The sequence below is a fragment of the Lates calcarifer genome, linkage group LG11 (assembly GCF_001640805.2).
Source record: "Lates calcarifer isolate ASB-BC8 linkage group LG11, TLL_Latcal_v3, whole genome shotgun sequence".
In the NCBI taxonomy this organism is placed as follows: Eukaryota; Metazoa; Chordata; class Actinopteri; family Centropomidae; genus Lates; species Lates calcarifer.
In genome coordinates this window covers 18,554,149-18,572,995 of record NC_066843.1, presented here as the reverse complement: position 1 = coordinate 18,572,995, position 18,847 = coordinate 18,554,149, and the positions used below count along the sequence as shown (strand labels likewise).

The 18,847-nt window shown below is 40.0% G+C and overlaps 1 protein-coding gene across 5 annotated transcripts in view; it reads right to left on the bottom strand.

Moving 5' to 3' along the window:
- plppr2a (phospholipid phosphatase related 2a) overlaps nt 1-18,847 on the bottom strand; it is a 46,691-nt gene that overhangs the window by 13,205 nt on the left and 14,639 nt on the right. For 4 of the 5 annotated variants that reach the window (XM_018698683.2, XM_018698685.2, XM_018698682.2 and 1 more), the window contains one exon: nt 7,609-7,797. In XM_018698683.2, the coding sequence (XP_018554199.1) occupies nt 7,609-7,797 (189 nt within the window). Of the gene's footprint in view, nt 1-7,608; nt 8,236-18,847 lie in introns of those variants that run through there. The other variant, XM_018698687.2, reaches the window with a different exon arrangement.

The window sequence follows — 18,847 nt, the reverse complement described above, 5'->3', positions numbered from 1 at the left end:
GCTTTCAGCTACATATTGACTGTACAGACATGAGAATGGTATCAATCTTCTTAATAACCCTCTCAGCAAAAAGGAAGCAAATAAGTATATTTCCCAAAATGCTATTGCTGTAATCAGACAGGAAGGCCTCCATCTTAGAATCAGAGTGCAAACCAGCACTGACAGAAGCACTGAGTGCAGAGGTTTGTCCTGATGTGACAACTTAACATCAAGTAATCAGAAATGTCCTCATTCTTCAAACTACAACATACCAAAATGGCTGCATGCAACAGATATTCTTTCACTTCCACTGCACACAGCAACCCCAGGTCAGGACTATAAATAGGGCCATATGCTATGATATAACCACTCAGACATTTTAAAACTGATGAGATGATACAAACAAACAACAGATTGGACTGGGGCCATTCTGTGTGGACTTTGCATGTTCTTCTTCCTGTGGCTGTATGAGTTTTCACAGTACAAAGACATACAGGTTAGGTTGACTGGTGATTCTAAATGGTCGTCTCTATGTGTCAGCCCTGTGAATGATTGGTGGCCTGTCCAGGGTGTACCTTGCCTTTTGCCCAGTGTCAGCTGGAACAGGAGAAAGGATAAATCAGTGTAGCTAGTGGATGGCAATTTGTTTACATTTTGGCAAATGGGTGTACAGACAACAATCATTACATTATCTCAACACTGAAGAAAACTAAGCCAATTTATGGATGTTTATTCACAATGGGCACTGGAGATAACGACAGTCACACTAAAACTCAAAATTTGTTTATCATGTCTGTGTGATAAACAAAGTACCTTTACTGCCTCCATGCACGCCATGTCACAGCTGCTGCTGCAGTTCCAACTGCTGACCATGTCACTGAGCAGGACAAATCACTGGGCCAAATAAAATAACTTATTTGTGTTGTTTTAGTACATGAGCATGCACCTTTCCCTTTCACCTCACACAGTAACTCTCCCTCACAGTATGAAAACCTCTGTTCTGCTAGTTCTGCTAAAAAATTATCACATTCTCTAATGAACATGAAAGACATCAGGAAACTGTGATAAATATTTTAAGATTAATTAGAATGTTTTTGGGATAACTATTTTTAGGATTAATTAGAAGGAGAAGTCCTGGATTTCCTGGGAAACTAGCAATATTTTCTCATGGATAATGATTCTAAAATAATGGGAAAACCTTCAACCCTTGACAAGACAGTGACAAATGAACACTGCACAGCCTTTATCACATCTTCCACTTCTTCGTTCATCTGTTTGATCATTTTGATTACAGAACTTATGCCTCCTCCTGCTTTGATGCTATTAATCTTTTTTGCCAGGACTTGTGTGAGTGCAGGTGAAATGTTCACAGTTACACACAGACACCACAGATTTGTGTCTGCAGCCACATGCAAAGACGTAAGAATAGAGGGTAGCGAGCAGGGACGCACCCCTGTTGTGAATGCAGATTGGGCACTGGCATTCGTCAGAGATCTCTGAGACGCTGAGTGAAGCATGGCAATCCACCAGCCACACAGGACCCCTAAGGTGTCTATCCTCTTCGCCTGACTGAAAAATGGATCAAAGCTAAGAAGCAGAAATGACAACCACTGTTCAGTCTAATCTCATTTCACAGGAATGGGTGACTTCTGCCGAAACCACTGGATAGGCAACAGGAAGGCACAAACACTCTCTCTCTGTCTCCTTCTACCTCTCTCTCTCTCTCTCTCTCTGTTCAGTGCATAGCCAATCAGCTTGATGCAACAACCGCCTCAGGCCTGCCAGGAAAATGGTACATGGAGCAGGCAGCTCCACTGCAAAGCTAACTACAGAGAGAGTGAAAGAGAGGACCTGGTTAAGGTGACAGAGAAAAGAAAAGGTGACAAATGGAACAAGGAGAGGGATGATGCAAATACCAAAATGGTATGGTGATGCAATCCTGCGCTGGCTTTGGTAGGTGATTATCATCATGAGCAGTTAGATCTGTTATTGTGTTCCATGCAGAGTGGGAACTGTGCAGACTGTGGTAAATTATACTTTTGTATGGATATCAGCAACACAGATAGGTAGAGCAGATAGAGCTTCTTTAATGTGCAGTGAAGAAAACAACACATCTCTTCCTTCCATGAATAGAATCCATATCAGTCTCTCTTGGGTTTTTCTCTCTGAGCTGTGATTTCATCTTTACTCTTTTTTTTGTGGTGGGCTGCAAGTCTGGTTTCTACATTTATTTCCACACTTTTTAACCCACATTAACACCATCTCTCCTCTCATCATATGTTTTCCTCATTTTCTCTGTCTCCCTGCCCTTGCCATCACAGACTGAGGAACAGAAGTCGAGGGGCAGAGGCGAGAAAGCCTTCACCCAGACACATATGCTCCCATGGCAGCCAGTGTCACAGCAACCAATGCCCCCCCTCCCGCCACTGAGCCCACCCTGCCATCTGTTTCATTAACCTGGAGTAGCAGCATACTGGCCTAGACTGTGTGTATGTTTATGTAGAGGAGATATGGCATACAATAACGTAAAGAGAAGATGGATAGGGCAGAGGACTGGAAGGCAAAATCTTTAGATAGAGAAGACTGAGTGAGAGAGACACAGGCACAAAGGCATTGATCCGTGTCTGTGCAACTGTGCATGAATGTGAGAGTTTTCTTTCGGGGCTGGTGTGAGGTCACGGTTCTTCTGGGTGAAGCATAGTGCAGTTTAATGTCAGTCCACTGACATTATGGCTGAGGACGTGAGGACAGGACACCTCTGTGACAGTCAGTTAAACATGTACAGGGTGTCTGAGACATGCCTCACCTCTGAGGTTAAAAATGGTATCCATGCAAGAACCACTTACACACACACACACACACACACACATACACTGTGGATGTCACTGGATCATTATGTTCAGCCCTCATTTGTGCACTACTGACTGTTGGTCATGGCTAATTACTGGGTTGCTGCCACTCACTTAAGACCAAGTTAGTATTCTAATGACTGTATTCCCTTATATACCAATCCATAAAACTCTACAGAATGTCACACAGTATAATTCAAGATGGTAAACAGTGTCAGTCACACCAGAAAAAAATATCTGCTTAGTGATACAAGAACTACTTGCAGGGCTAGTTGGTAAATTACTGTGACTGTAAAGTTAATCGCTGAGACAAAAGGGCAAGTCAGTCACAACAGAGAGACAAAGTTCCATACTACACCTATAGTATACCTTTAGAGAAATAAGACTTGTATTTATTAAGGATGAGTAAATTATTCATTAACATTAATCAGGCATTGGTTAGGACATGAAAACCCTTCACAAATAATGTCCTCCTAAGAAGGGGGTAGCAGTATAACTAAATTGAGCTTGCGTAGTCTTTTTCACAGTAGTGTCTTAACTACATGGATATGACCTGCCCTTGAATGAACTTCACCTGGAGTTTAACTTGATGAGTCAGAATAAAGCTGAAAGCTGACATTTTCCTATTTATTAAGCTAAGTATTCATTCGTCACTGCAAGTGCCTTTTATCTCAGTATGACTTCAGTCACATAAAAGATTTCTTCTCCTCTACATCTGAGGTAAAGAGCAGGAGGTGGGACAGAGAAAGATGGATGGGAGAATGAAAAGCAAAAAAGGTAATTTCATGAAATGTGTTGGTATGAGGAATGGGGAAGGCTGTGTGAAAAGGACAAGCAACAGAAATTAAGAGAGAAAGACAAAAAACTAAATGGATCGAAGGAAGGATTTGCAGAGGAGCATGAGCACACACTTGCACACACACTGTCAGATTGAATCTATGCTAGATAAGTTAATTCATCCTAGACTTAACTGGCTTATAGGCTCCATTAGGCAAACTTTCAAGATGCCCTGAAAATGAACCAAACTCAAGTGCGTATTTGTTTGGAGAATATTTGTCTCACTGCAGATACAGCAGCTGCCTTGAGGTAAAATCTCAGCATTCTACCAGAATTTATCTATTAATAACAAGGCAGATGGAAAGTTTACTTGTTTTCTTTTCTAAACAAAAATATGATTATTAAATATGATTTTATGACCGTACACAAAAATAGAAATGTATAACCTTCTATAATGGTTCTTGTAAATCTGCAGTCTTGTGATGGCAAGTACGACTAGCGATCCAGTACAAATTCATTGTCTGCAAAAGCTTGAAATTTTGTTCCACTGCTTGTTATATTTCTGCAAATAATAAAATCTGCCAGCAGTGGCCACCATTTCATTCTTCCTCTGTTTGAAATCAAGGATAATTTCAGAAATTACAGAATTTCCTGAGGAAAATTTGCCACAATTATTACTAAAAATGGAAAGCTTGATAGGCATAGTAAAAGTAACTAAGAGGGCTAAGAATCATTAGCGTTCGCTCTCCTTAAACCATCATGAAATGACTGTATTCATAACAATTTTAGGATACATGGTGTTGTATGGGGTGACATGGTGGTGCAGTGGTTAACATTATCTTGTCACCACAAACTATGGCTGACATACAGTTTTCACAAAAACAGACCACTATAACCTATGTGAAAATAGGACTTACTGCAAGGCTGCTGTATTAGACTGAATTAGCCTCTGGGTCTACCTCACAAACCCTTTGGTTTTGGAGAAACTTTCAAATCCAAACTTAAAGAGACTTAAAGTAGAAACAAGAATGTTTTTCTTTGGTTCTTTGGGGACCAACAATTTGGACTACTGCACCAAATACTGGGCAAAACTGAAAAAGATTAGTGTCACAAAATAGTATGAATGTCCACCAACTGTACTAAAAAGGAAGATTACTACGTACATTACTACATACTATGTATTACCAATATAAGTGTTACAAAAACTCATATGAACACACACTATACTAAATGTGACCAACAGACTGAGGTGAGATAATGTCAGGACCTGTATTCTCTGTTTCAGTCTCCAAGAAGAGAATTGGCTTCATGTGCTGAAACTTCTAAAAGTGATTGATGATTCTAATTAAATGGTGGGACCCCTACTGGGAGCTGACAGAGAGAGTGCCCTCTGTTGGGCTTGGAGGACTCTGGCACCGACCCAAACACACTGGTGGCTGATTACGTTCAGTGACTCAGCCAGGCAGCGTCCCCTTATTTATACTGTAAGTTAATATCATTACATCTCCATTCTGATATTTATCTACTGGCTGTACAATAGCAATAATATATTGCCCTTTTAGTGTATCTCTGATTATTATCTCTGATCTCTGAAAATTAAAAGACACAGTCAAATTGTTCAAAACACAATGGCTTTATGTGCTCAAACTTCTGAAGTTGCTTGGCAGCAAAAATGCTACACTAGATCCAAAACTCTTTCCTAAAGTGATATAAAAGGTCATGATTCTTTTTGTATTTAAGATGACTTGGCTTTTGTGCTGTATAGCCACTTCATCACCAAACACTGGCCTCTGATTTGCTGCTCACTGGACAAAAGAGATAAAGCTCCTCTGAAAACCAGAGGCAAATGGCAAAGCACATTTGCACCAGACTGGTTCTATCACAGGGGGTTACTGCTGTGTATTTACCTTACTGCTTGCTACACACACCGAGGCCTCTGTCAGCACAGGTTAGGGCAGACTAGCTGGTGTAAGTAATGTGCTCTGACCCAGATCAAAGTATCCCAGTAATTTACCCTTAGCCAGGGCAGCTTTAAAGGTCTGCTTGGTTTGAACTAGAGAGTGTAGCTTGGTGCTTGGGTGTGACTGCTGCATATATCTGCAATGTTAAACTGTAATACAGTGATGGTGCAGATTTTTAAAATTTACTGTAAAGAAACATGTATCTAAATAACTGGTTTGGAGAGAAGTTCATATATTTTATTTAATTAAAAAGCAAGGCTCTTATGAGCATTGTTAATATCTTATGTGGACCTTCAACTTGACATGAGGACCCGCAAAAGATTTTGGTAAGGTTAGGGAAACATTGTGGTTTGGGTGATATGACTTTCTAAAAGGTTAGCGGACCTTTGTCTTCATGAGACCAAAACAGTGATTATTACAATAATAAACACATGGTTAAGGTCAGCGAATGGCAAAAAAAACAAACAAACAGTGACTTTGACTTTCGGTTGGAAAAAACAGTGTGTCAAAGTCCAATGTTTTGTTGACCCACCTATCCACCCTAACCTCCCTCTTACACAGACTTTGTCACTCTGTTATAACATCACCTGACTTCCTCCTTTGCTCTCATCATACTCACTCACACCTTATGTCATTTTGGGGCTGAAACAACTGATACTGGCAGTCTGATGACTTTTTTTAACAATAATAAATCTCACAACGCTCCCAGAAATTTTAGACTACCCAACCTTCAACGAAAGGAAAAAATATGTACTCTCCCTTTTCTAACTCCCCTCCCCTACCTAATAATTTTCACACAGTCCCTAAATCAGTACACACACAGACTCACACAGACCAAATGTAAAAACTTTATTACTTATGCAACTTGCAGTGATTTGCACCCATTAAATTATTACTCATGAACATTGTTTTGGTCTACTTTCAGTGTAAACATAATCTAGCCCTAATATAACTTAATTTAACACATTTCCAGCGTGTATTGTGGCAGTGAGAGAAACTGCACACAGTGGTGCCACATTATAATAACCTGCAGCCTTCATCCTTCATCAACTGATGCATGCAAACTGGATTTGTGTCTGTTTGTGCTGCTGTAAGATATTCTTGTCTTTGCAGTGTTTTTTTTTCTCTGCATGTAATCTGGTCAGGTTGTGTGTTTTGTATTGTGGCTGTAGGCTGGTTCTGTCTGTGGTGTTCTGTGTTTTTTGTGGTCTGTTGGGGATGTAAGCTGTTCAGGTTTGTGTCTGTGCTCAGAGTCAGTGCCAGGTGTTATGCATTTCACGCTCACTGCCCTCCGTCTCACTTGGGGCTCAACGGCTAACCTCACACACACACACACACACGCACGCACACATACACAAAAAACAGAACATGCACCCCCCACCCCATTTCCCCACCCCTCAAATTGCCAGCCTTTGTGCTCATTGTCTCCTTTTCTCACCTATCATGTCAAGTTTTTCTTCTCAGACAGCATCTGCTGCCTGCCATTATTGCTCTGTCTCGACTCCAACTTTTGCAGTGTTTCTTTCTGTTGCTTTCTCTGTTGTTTGTCTCTTTGACTCCTCTATGTGCCTCTCTTTCTCTGCTTCTCTCTTTTTCTTTCTCTAATGATCTGTATGCCCATTTCCCATTACATCTCTGTGTGGTCTGAGTTCACTCTTCTCCTCTTTTCTCCACACACAAACATACACCTGCTTGTCAAGAGAGGGGGGAGGAGGGGGGTTACCTCCACACAGCTTGCCAATATGTTCAGTATATCAATGGTACAGTCACACACACATCGGAGATGATTCATCACAAGATAGCACAAACTAACAAATCATTAGAAGGGGGAATAAGAACCTCAGATACAGTACAACAATTCAAACATGCCACCTCAACTCTGACAACTTCTTACTTTCTATTTAAGATCTTTCGGTTTTCTCACTCTTCTTTTTTCACCACAGACACACGCCCACTTACATGCTTTTTTCTTGCACCTCAAAAGTACCTCCTTCTATTTCTCGACCTTTACTTCCACACTTATAAATATACAGAACTCTTACCGTGAGCGTGGGGATGGCTGTGACAAGCGAGTAGATGAGCACCGGGGGGATCTTGCTGGTGTCGTCCGGACCAGGGTAGGGCTTAGAGAAGGTCTTGTCATAGCAGAAGAAGCCCTGGATGTGCACAGGGAAGGTGTCCGTGTACTCGAAGTAGTAAGCCAGCAGCACCGTCCCAGCCATGATCACCAGCTGGAAATAGAACATTATCCCTCCGTTAGGAAGCCAGAGGACGAGAGGTGAAGCAGAGGAGGGAGAGGCGGAGGTGGTAGAGGAGGAGGAGGAGAGGAAGAGGGGAGAATCAAGTCCCTGTTCCCCTCAGACACAGGGAGATGCATAGGAATTACGGACCAAGAGAGAGACAGAGTGAGAGGTTCAGTGTTTGGAAGAAGATACAGGGTGAGGGTGAGAGAGAGAGGGAGAGAGAGAGAGCGAGAGAGCGAGAGAGAGCGAGAGAGAGGGAGGGTGAAAGATAACAAGACAAGAAAGCGAAAAGGTAATCTACAGGAGGAGGCTTTTCTCTTCAAGAGATTAACAAAAAACAGAGTATAACAGGGTTCCACAGCACTACAAGCAGCAAAAACAAAGAATTGCATAGGGAGCGAGAGAATAAGAGAGCAACACAGCAAGAGAGAGAGAGGGAGAGAGAGAGAGAGAGAGAGAGAGAAAGGGAGGGAGGGAAGTGGGAGGGAGAGAAAGGGGGAGCAGCCTTTATGCTGCTGGCACTCATGAAATCTACTACAGTTGAGCTGTGGGTGTATTTGTGGATACTGTGTGCGTGTGTGTGTGTGTGTGTGTAGAATACATGAATGTGTGTGGTAGGAGCATGTGCACAGGGGAGTAAAGTGTGTTTTTGCAGACATGTGGCCCTTACCATCAGCTGATGTCTGCAAAAAATTTATATTGCTAAAATAATTCAACTAACTTCCACACACTTTTCTATTTGTGATAAGTATATACAAGAGAAGAGATCATCACTTTCTAAAATGCTGGTTGTTGAATATATCATCTGGAAAATGCCACTAGAATAGTCACATATTTTTACATTCAATAAATTGATCAATTAGGACTTAAATTAGCATTTAAATTATGCAATAATAAATTACACTTGAAACAAATCGCAGATAATAATAACTTCTTCAGTGTTTAATTGATGAATTAATAATTGAATTTTATATTTTATAATGGAACTTCAAATTAATTTTAAGTTGAAAAAAAGATTCTCATGAAAGCGGACCATTTTTCTGATACTATTTATGATCTGAAGTTTTTCATCAATAGCCACGTCATGTATTTAGATTCTGTGATTACCACTTCATATAGTAGTTTTATAGTTTTAGGAGTCCGACATTCCTCCACTGAATTTTAACTGACTTCAATAACACGAGGTATTCACAGCAAACGATGCAGCTTATGTTTGAAATTTTATCTCAGTGATATCAGCCTCTATGTTTATTCTTCACTCTTCTGACACTTGACAGAGTTGCATTAAGTTATTGATCATGTAAATTCAATGGTTCTAGCTCATGCTGCTTCACACTGAAAGCATTCAACAAGGACAGCAACAAAAACACTGACTGAACAGACTTTATGTGTTGGCAGGAGTCAAGGTCAAGCCAATTTAGATCTTCTGCTGCTGTTTTCTTGTTTGGACTGAATTTTTAGGTGGCAGGCTCCAACTAAAAACTAAATATAAAAATGAATCCAATTCAATTCATACAATCCAAGTATTCATTCTGGTGGCAATGTAGGTTACAGTGGGTTTATCAGCCTGCAAACTGCCAACAGCTACCTACTACTGCTGATTACAATGCTGGATACAATGCTAAAGTGCTATGACTGAACCAAAATAGTGAAATTGTGGCCAGTAAAACCAAAACAACAATCTGAAAGATGCAAAAACGCAGAGGGAAACAGAGAGCTAGATCATTTTTAGAGGGATAAACCCTCTGCTGATATAGACAACTTGATTGGTGCTGTTTCAATGCTGAGGGCTCTCTTTCTAGTTCCGTGTACTGATTCGTTGGAATGGATATTACATGATGCAACACCATTTTGCATCTGCAAACAAATTTTCTCCTGGAAAATTTTAGAAATGATTCTAATCGGCATGAAATGGAGCTGAACTTGAGGACAGAGACGACAGGCTGAGTGTTGCAGTCTGAAGCCCTGAGGGATGGTCTGCTCAGAGTCACATCACTCTGACCAGGGACATCTTTCCACCCACATCTGCTGGATCAACACTAACACACATACACGGACAGTCAGTGTGTGTGTGTGTGTGTGTGTATATATATATATATATATATATATATATATATATATATATAATATATATACATATATATATGACAAAGTAAATGTACTGTATGTATGTACAAGTGTGGTACAAACACCCACTAACACATATATAAAGAAACATCTATATATATCACATGTGCACTTAACACACATGGACCGGTATATTCTAAAACATTCCCTTTGTTTCTATATTTGTATCAAATTAGCCTTCATCTGTGCCTCCCTTGAGGGAGATGTGTTTTGCTATCTGCAGTTGTCATGGTGAAGAAATGGCAGAGAGATCGGGCCTATAATATTCTGTATTTTTAGTGCTAGTTTAGTGTATCTTTTTTGTCCAGTGAGCAGTCACATTTTTTGTGTATCAGAATATTGCATGAGGGGTTAGGGGGGTTACACACACACACACACACACACACACACCTGAAGGGAGCTCTTTGGTGGGTTTGCTTGAGGCGAGAGGGGGTGTTTGATATGTGTGACTCACGAAACCTTCCCTTGTTTTCCTGTTTGATAACGTGGTGCTCCTCCCCTGCATCTACCCAGCCTATTGTCACCAGCTCTGACTCATACTTGTGACTGCTAAACTGAAGGAACACCACTAATTCACAAGGCCGCCTTAAAAATCTGCAGTGTACTTATAGTTCAGCTGTTAACATGCCTCCTTAATTTTCACTGAGAAGCATGAAAAGGACAAAAACTTCGGGTGGAGATTTTGCCTCAAGCTCCTGCACATTTGCAGGTCAGAGTTCATGTTGTTGAACTTTGACCTGCAAATTCACATGTCCCAATAATAGAAGCTTTGCTTTTCCAGTGACTTATCTTTTATGATTTTGGCTCTTTCTCATCACTTTATCTTAGATCAACTGTGCTGAAGAAAAAAAAAAAAACCTCATGAATTCAAATGTTATTGTTCCATTAAACTGCGTGTTTATGCAGCTTTAGAATGATGGAAAATGGTGTGGAGATACTTTCACCTGACACTGATACTTGTTCATGTTAAATAATAAAAAAAATATATGAATGATATAAATTCACAAACTCACAACTAACACTACACATCAGCCAGCTGTTGACATGTCACCTTGCTGAACCTGTGATGTGGCTGACAATAACAATATTCACACCCTGACAACTTCCTTACATTCCCTTGGCCTCTCTTTAGCGCTCCATCACACGCTTCTTTCCACTCCCACTTATAGACTGCACATTCTTCTCTACTTTTTTCTTTCTTGACCTCTTGTCCAAAAAGAATTGACATTAAAAGAAAAGGGGACAGGCTTCAAAGTAAAGACCCCATCTTACTCTGACCTATTTAAGCGTGGAGATGGAAGGGCAGATCAATAGCAAAAAGAGCTGCAGCTTGTCAAGATGAAAGGTCACATTAAGACAGGTCAAGTTGGGAGCTGTCACAGAGAGACATGAGGCTGCCTGTTTTGAGCATGTGAAGACTGAGGAACGTCTTCTTCTATTCTCAACCTTCTAAGGATGTCATCATCTCCCTCCGAGCCTGCCTTTACATCACTGCTTTGAAAATATACTTCCTACCTGTCAGATTATGAAGCCATTACCACACTTCGCCTCATTACGTGCTGACATAAAACTGACTCAATTATTTCAGGTGTCAGGATATTTTGAACAAGCTTCAGTTCCTTCCACGTGCTGTGGATAAGTGGAACAAGTCATACAGGAAATTAGTTTCTTACTGATTTCTGAGGCGTTATAAAAAGTGCTCATCAGAGATAAGGAAGACGCTTATCTGGTCCTCATGACTGATCCATTATGAATGAAAAGACAATAGACATTAATTACGTGCATGTTCTTCTAAATGAATTACCTTTAGTTGGGTGATTTAATTTAAGATACTTTATTGTATTGCAGAGAGAAACATTATACTTTTTATTCTACTACAGTTACACATGTATGCCAAGTTACATATTAGTTATATTTTGATTTCCAAAGCAAGCCTGCTCTGTTCACTGCACTCTGCCAAGATAAAAATGCTATTTCTTTTCTTGAGTTGGGACTGTAGTCAGTGGGTCTAGATCTATAATACAAAGCTGCCACCCCACACTTTATTTGGAGAAAAAAACCTTTTCATTATTACAGTGGCTAAAGAGACCCTTGGTAGGTAAAAATATACTGGCTCCTGGAAAGATTACGGTGAAGTTGAGTGATGCTTGTCAACTCAAAATTCACAATTTTAGCAACAAAAAGTCACATTTAAAAGGCAGATCAAGTGATAAATACATATACCAGTTGTTGTTACATGATACCAGAGCTCTCAGTCATATGCAACTTCTAAAATATATCATCAAGCAATGTTGAATATCTGTAGCAAATGTCATGGCCATCCACCATGTAGTTGTCAAAATATTTCAGTCAAACTGTCAAAAAGATTTTGTGCCAATCCATCCAATGGCTTTTTTCACCAGAATAAGTGGAGGCACACAGAATGCACACATGCAACAAATTTCCTCTTTGGGGACACTAAAATCTATCTTATCTGAACAACAAATGTCAACTTCATGGTGACAGTGTAAGTCAGAGGATCACCAGAGGATCCTCTGGGGACCATAAATGTCTATATCATTGCAATCCACCCAACAGTTGTTAAGATATTTCAGTCTGAACCAAAGCGGTGAACCAATACACTGACCGACCAACAAAGTAACTAAATGACATTGCCACCCCTACAGCCATGCTTCTAATACGGCAAAAAAAAAACAAACAAACAAACATGCACAGTGACCAACTGGGAAACAATTGTGCAGTAGCCAGATTTTATCATGATATTTCCATGTCATAAAATGTAACAGCCTACATGAAAGGATTAGCAACATGGGCTTAATATCCAATATTAACATCATTGGTCCAGGGTATAAGATACAGTACATTTACATCAACCAGTCACCTCCCAAATCAAAGTCTTGATGTAGCATTATAATCATTTTTCAACTTTAAGAGCTGGGCAATACTGGCCAAAGGCATCAATACATGATCAAAGTCAAACAACAGGGACAAGCAGCCACCTGCCTTAAGACAAGTTTTGCTTTTGACACTTCTTAATATTTTACTGCTGAGTTACTGAAATAGTGAATCGATGAATTACTACTGTAAGGGGGACATCACAACTTGTTGAGTATTACTGTTAGTCTGTCCCATTAGAATTGAATCTCCAATGCCTCATTTAGTTTAGTACATAGAACATGAACATAGAGGAAAAACACCTTTGAGCTAAAGCTTGTTTCATGTAATACAACAGACCTGACAACAGACAAATCAAGTCAAGGAAGTGTACCTCAAGTTGCACATTATATTCCTCTGAAAGGGCACAGTCTTCAGCAGGTACTCAACCTCTTAGCACCATCACATTCCCAACAGCACTACAGGAAGAGATTCTGCCCTTTTCTCAGATGACTATCCTGTTCTACTTGATATCTGTATGTATGACAATAGAAATGTCACCGTGTATTTCTCTCTCACCTGTTCCATGCACCTTCTCCTACACTTGCCCCCCCCCCCCAAAGCCCCAGCTTCTTCTCCTTTTCCTCTCCCTCCATTATAACTTTACCCCCCAAAAAATTCTCTGCTGTTTCTGTCATTCTTCATTTCTCAGTCATCCCTCTAGTATTTCCTTCACTTCTGTCCCTGCCTTCCAACATACACACATTTTTTCTTTTTACTTTGCTAAATATTTCATATCTTACCTCTGAATTTCAGCATCAGCTGCTGTAATGGTGCACTGGGCCCAGTCGTAATGACTGTGACGCCAAGAGGCAGCAAGGGTTTACAACAGCAATGACATCAATACAACTGAAAACACAGCACAGATAGATGGAAAGCATTTTGGGAACACTTTGGGAAAAAGTCCAGGGAACAGCAACAGCCGACGGCATGTGAAGGACACCAGAGTGAGATCAGAGCAGCTCTTGAAAATATGATCACTCTCCCTCCCTTAACCTGGAAAAAAACATGCCATCCTTGCGCAAGTTCAAATCATAGTCCCTTTCTTCACAAACAGGGATTGACAGCTTTACAGAGTTAGCCATACTTAATGAACTGTATTAATACTTTATTAATGTGACGGCAAGTTTCTGTAATGATGAACGTGCATCTAAATATAGAGCTGTGTCTATTATAAGAGAGTTTTATAACTGCACTTGTGCAGCAGAAGGGTTGAAATATTAGTTTGTGCAATTTTTGGCTCTTTAATGTATAATTCAGTTAAAATCTACATATTTACATACAGAAAATCTCTGGGTGACAATTCATCTCTAGTTACATGAAAAACCCTCTGTGAAACGACTGCTGTATTTGCCCGATTTAATTCTGCATTTACTACTAAGTATGACTTAAAGTGATGAAGTATTTTAGTTCCATAATCTTGTGGACTCTTCTGTTAAAAAAGCATGATAGCAATACAAATTATATAAATGAACAATAAAAAAGTTAATATGCTGATTTTTAATGGGTATAATGTTAACCATGTTACAAAGAGGTCTGCAGGTACAGGTTTTGGTCATAAACCAAAACACTGGACAAATTAAAATGATGACGATGGCGCTAGATTAAAAATTAAGGTATCACTAAAGTAATTAGAATTCATCCTGTGAGTACCATGAATGTCTCTACAAAATCTCATGCATATACACCCCATAGATGTTGAGATGTTTCACTTTGAACCAAAATCAACCTGTTAGTAGCAATATAGGAAAAGTCAGAGGATATATCATCTGGGAACAATGAATGTCTTTACAATCCAATCTATCCTCCACATGTTGAGATATTTCCCAATTAAGGGTAAACTTTGATCTACTTTTCATGTAGTGCCACATGAAAAGCCAGTGATGATATCAAGGGTTCTTCATAAGAAGTGATCATATTGATTATGGTGCATCAATATAAATAACATACAAATAGGTTGGTAGACTCCGCCCAGAAATATTGTTAAAATTGGTATTGCTCAAAATGAAAGACAGTACCCAGATCTGTTTCTTTTTTGGAAAACTGATTCTGCTGCTCATCCTGGTGGCGATCCGTGCTTTCTGTTTTTCTTTGCTGAAGAAAATAAACATTTTGGAAGGTGATTTTTACGTCAGCCTTTCAATATCATTGCTACTGTCACTTAAATGTTTAGCTCAGTTTGTGCTGGAGGTACACTGCCCTCTTCCTGTTTGGTGCTGTAAATCAATCAAATAGATTTACAACAAAATGCAGCTGCCAGTCTTCCCTCTGTGATATTCCCTCAGATCGCAGTTTTCTTTTTAAGTTAAAATAGTAAAGATGTATTCATACTAAAATGTTACATTTTGCACCTTTACAAGAGAGACCTCCACAGGATATGTAACAGCCACAAAGCTCTAACACAGGTCACAATGTCTGTCTGTCTTTCTGTGTTGTTCTCTTTCTCTCTCGATTTCTCTGGAGGTCCAGTCATGTCCCTAGATGCTGTTAAAGCTGTGTTGCCTGAAAGAGCAGTTTTGTGTTTTACGGACGGAGGATTTAGAGCAGAAGGACGATGAGGCACAGGGGTCCATCGTCAGACACATGCTGTCCATTAAGACGCCTGCCATCAACACACGCTACACTGCACCTGGCCAGCATGGCGGGAGTCCTGGAGGAGGAGGAAGCCCAGAGGAGGGAAAAAGGCAGAAGGGGATTGAAAAAGAATGGAAGGAGGGATGGGGTTCAAAAGGGGAGAAGTAGAGAAGGAAGGAGGGAAGAAGGTAGAGAAGAGATAAGAAAAGGAAGAGAAAATAAAGGGATCTGGTAAAGAGGAGGGAATGCAAGGACAGAGGAGTGTGGAGGGTAAAAGTAGGTAAAAGAAGAAAGAACGGACGTCCTGGGGAACAGGTGCAAAGCTCGGGGTGGCAGCCAAAAAACTTTTGTTCCATTTTCTTCTCCCTCATGTCCTCCTTTCTTGACTGTTATTTCTACACAGGTTTCTGCTTCTCTCCATCACACAGGGACTCACAGTGCTGACAGCATCACAGGTGATGACTATGATTCAGCTTGTGGAATTGTTTAACATGAAAATAAAGTAATACGCTTCCCTTGCTCGATCAATGTAGGTGGCTGCATTTGTGTCTGTTTAAATGGATGGCTGTTGGCCAACATAAAAGTATGTGTGTGTGTGTGTGTGTGTGTGTCTGTGTGTGATGGCCAGGTGTCTTTGGTGGCTCAACCAATGTCTCCGTGACTGTAGAATGGTTACTGAAATCGTGTAATATTGACCCATGATGTTCTCTGATGATTTGAAGTGGCTATGACTGATGATGTGAAAGGTGTCACACATTATAACCTGACTCTTTCGGTCTGTGAAGTTATTGTTCTGTTTCACTCTCATTGCATTGTTTTCGGCTGAAAAAAAAGGGGGGGGGGGGGGGTACATTACCTGCTCTGCTCCAAGCTGCAGTTAATATTTAGCTGGTGAACATAGTGGCACGTTAAGCTAAAGGGGTTGGTGGAGACAAAAAACAGAGCTAAAAGAGAGTGAATGTTGGACTTACATTCACCAGGTGGCCAAACCATGACTCAAAAACTCAAAATGTTAATGTTGCTATGTAACTAGTGGATGCAAAAATATGCAGCTGTTTCATAACAAATTTATCATATCAACTTAATATGTGGTAATATATCAACACTGTGTTCACAACTGTTTATGTTCAAATTAGATAAGATATAACGTGTTAATCTAATCAGTGAGCTTTAGATGTGTTGGTAGGTGGATTTTGTTACCTTTTTACAGAGCCAAGTGAGCTGTTTGCAGTCTTTGTGCTAAGCTAAACAGCTCCTGGCAAAAGCACAATAAATTATTGAAACACTGATGTATCCGGTTTACTCTGCTACATACTCCAGAAAGACATGTTTGATCTTTGAAGACTGTGACCTTGTATTGTTTTATAGTGAGTTGGAATGTGTTTCCTGAACTAGGTTTAAAGCCAAAAACCTCCTACCTACTAATACATTACCAGTGCAACCACCATCCCTACCCACACACCGTACTCCCACTCCTATATTCCCATTCGTTTGTGTCTCTTCCTTACCCTTCATTAAACAAAAGAAATGCCCTGACACAGCTCTACAAACAGGAAGATTTCTGTCATCCTAATGTGGGTTATTTTGTGTGAACTGGAAACTGACAGGCGGTCAGTGCTAATTACAGCTTCGCAGCGGGAGTTGGAATAGTGCCGTGGTCTGTACTGATCTCTAATCTGTCATTCTAAATACAAGAGAGGCTCCCTGTTGAGGCTGGGGCTGAAGGGACTGGGAGACAAAAAGAAAAAAAAATGGGAGAAGCAGATGCAGCAGTAGTACTGTGTATTAAAAAGACTGTTGTGTTGCTCAAGTGTTTTCATACGAATTTCTAAAAGTTTGTGTACACTGAAAAATTAAACAATAAATACAGAATTATCTCCTCATTCAGTAGACAAACAATACAGATATGCAGTAACACTATCAACTGGTAAGGAATAGGATTAAATAGATAAACTGCAGAGAGTTTTCACATCTTTCAGGTTATTGTTTTGGTTTCATTGCCCACAGTTTTACTGTTTTTGATCATTCTTCACAGAAAAAAAATCCCTGATCAACCAACTATATTCTATAAACCAAAGATCAGACTCACAGAATTAGCAACTAGCTGGTGAACACAGTGGAGCATTTAGCAGCTAAAGAACTAAATACTTATTAGTTGGAGATGAAAACAAAACTAAAAAGACAGTGAAACATTTACTTTTATTCAGCTGTCGAAAACACTACTCCAGAAGACCACTGATGTTGCACTGCATGCTAGGTGTTTAAATAGGCAGCGGTTTGCTGACGTAATCAAAATAACAACTTTTGAAGGTGATAAATGCTCAATGTGAAGGGTAGCACGGTGGTGCAGTGGTTAGCAAGCACAGCAAGAAGTTTCCAGGTTTGAGCCCCAGTTCGAGCCTGCCCAATGTCAGCCCCCCCCCTTTAAATTAGATTAAAAAGATCAATGGAGAGAGAATATAGAAGATCTAGATCCAGATGCACATTAAAAATTAAAAACTGAAACTGGGAGCCTTCATCAAATCAATGTTCAAAACATTGATAGCAATCATTTGATAGTTGTGGAAGTAGTAGAGTACAAGTAATTGACTTCAAGCCTATTCTGACAGCTAATACTTCAGCAGTCTGATCTGTGCACATCATCTTCTCATTGATTTTGTCTGAATGTGATCTGCCTAATGTGGCTCCCCAGAAGGCCACTGGTTTATCAAAGTTATTTTTTTTATCTATTGTCTTAGATAACAGCACATGATTTCTTATGTCGGTGTAATTAACCTATTTATATGACTTAATAGGGACAATTTTATTGCATGTTGCTAACAATATGATTTTTGGCTCACCATCCATACTGTTAAGGTTTTTGTACAGTGATGTATAAGGAATACAAACAGATTGCCAGTCTTTAAAACTGCATTTGATGCCTGCTGTTTCTTAACATATTTCTCCTCTACAACTCTTTTAACGTGCACCATCACTCTCTCTATTGATATCTTACTCAAATGATGACAAACAGCTACATTAAAACAATAATGTCTGGAGCTGTACAAGTGTTCTGACAGAGCAGAACATGATAAATAGACTTTGGAAGCTGAATAAATGGTTTCCACATGAAAATGAGCCTGAAAGGTTTGTCAGTTGTTTGCAAGCAAATGAAAATAATAGAGTGAGAAGAGTATTTTATAGACTATAAAAGTTTAGATGGAGTACTTAAGAGAGAAAAATGTGAAGGAATGGGAGTTGGAATAAGAAAGCAGCAGAGCCAATGGTGCATTCACAGAGCTGTTGGGAGTCCAGCAGCAGGGGAAAGAAAAGAAAGAAGAGGGAGAAGAGGAGGTGTTCAGGGAGCAAGAGGGGAGAGAGGGTGCGAGGATTATGGGAGCAGGGTGAGATGGGGTGAGCGAAT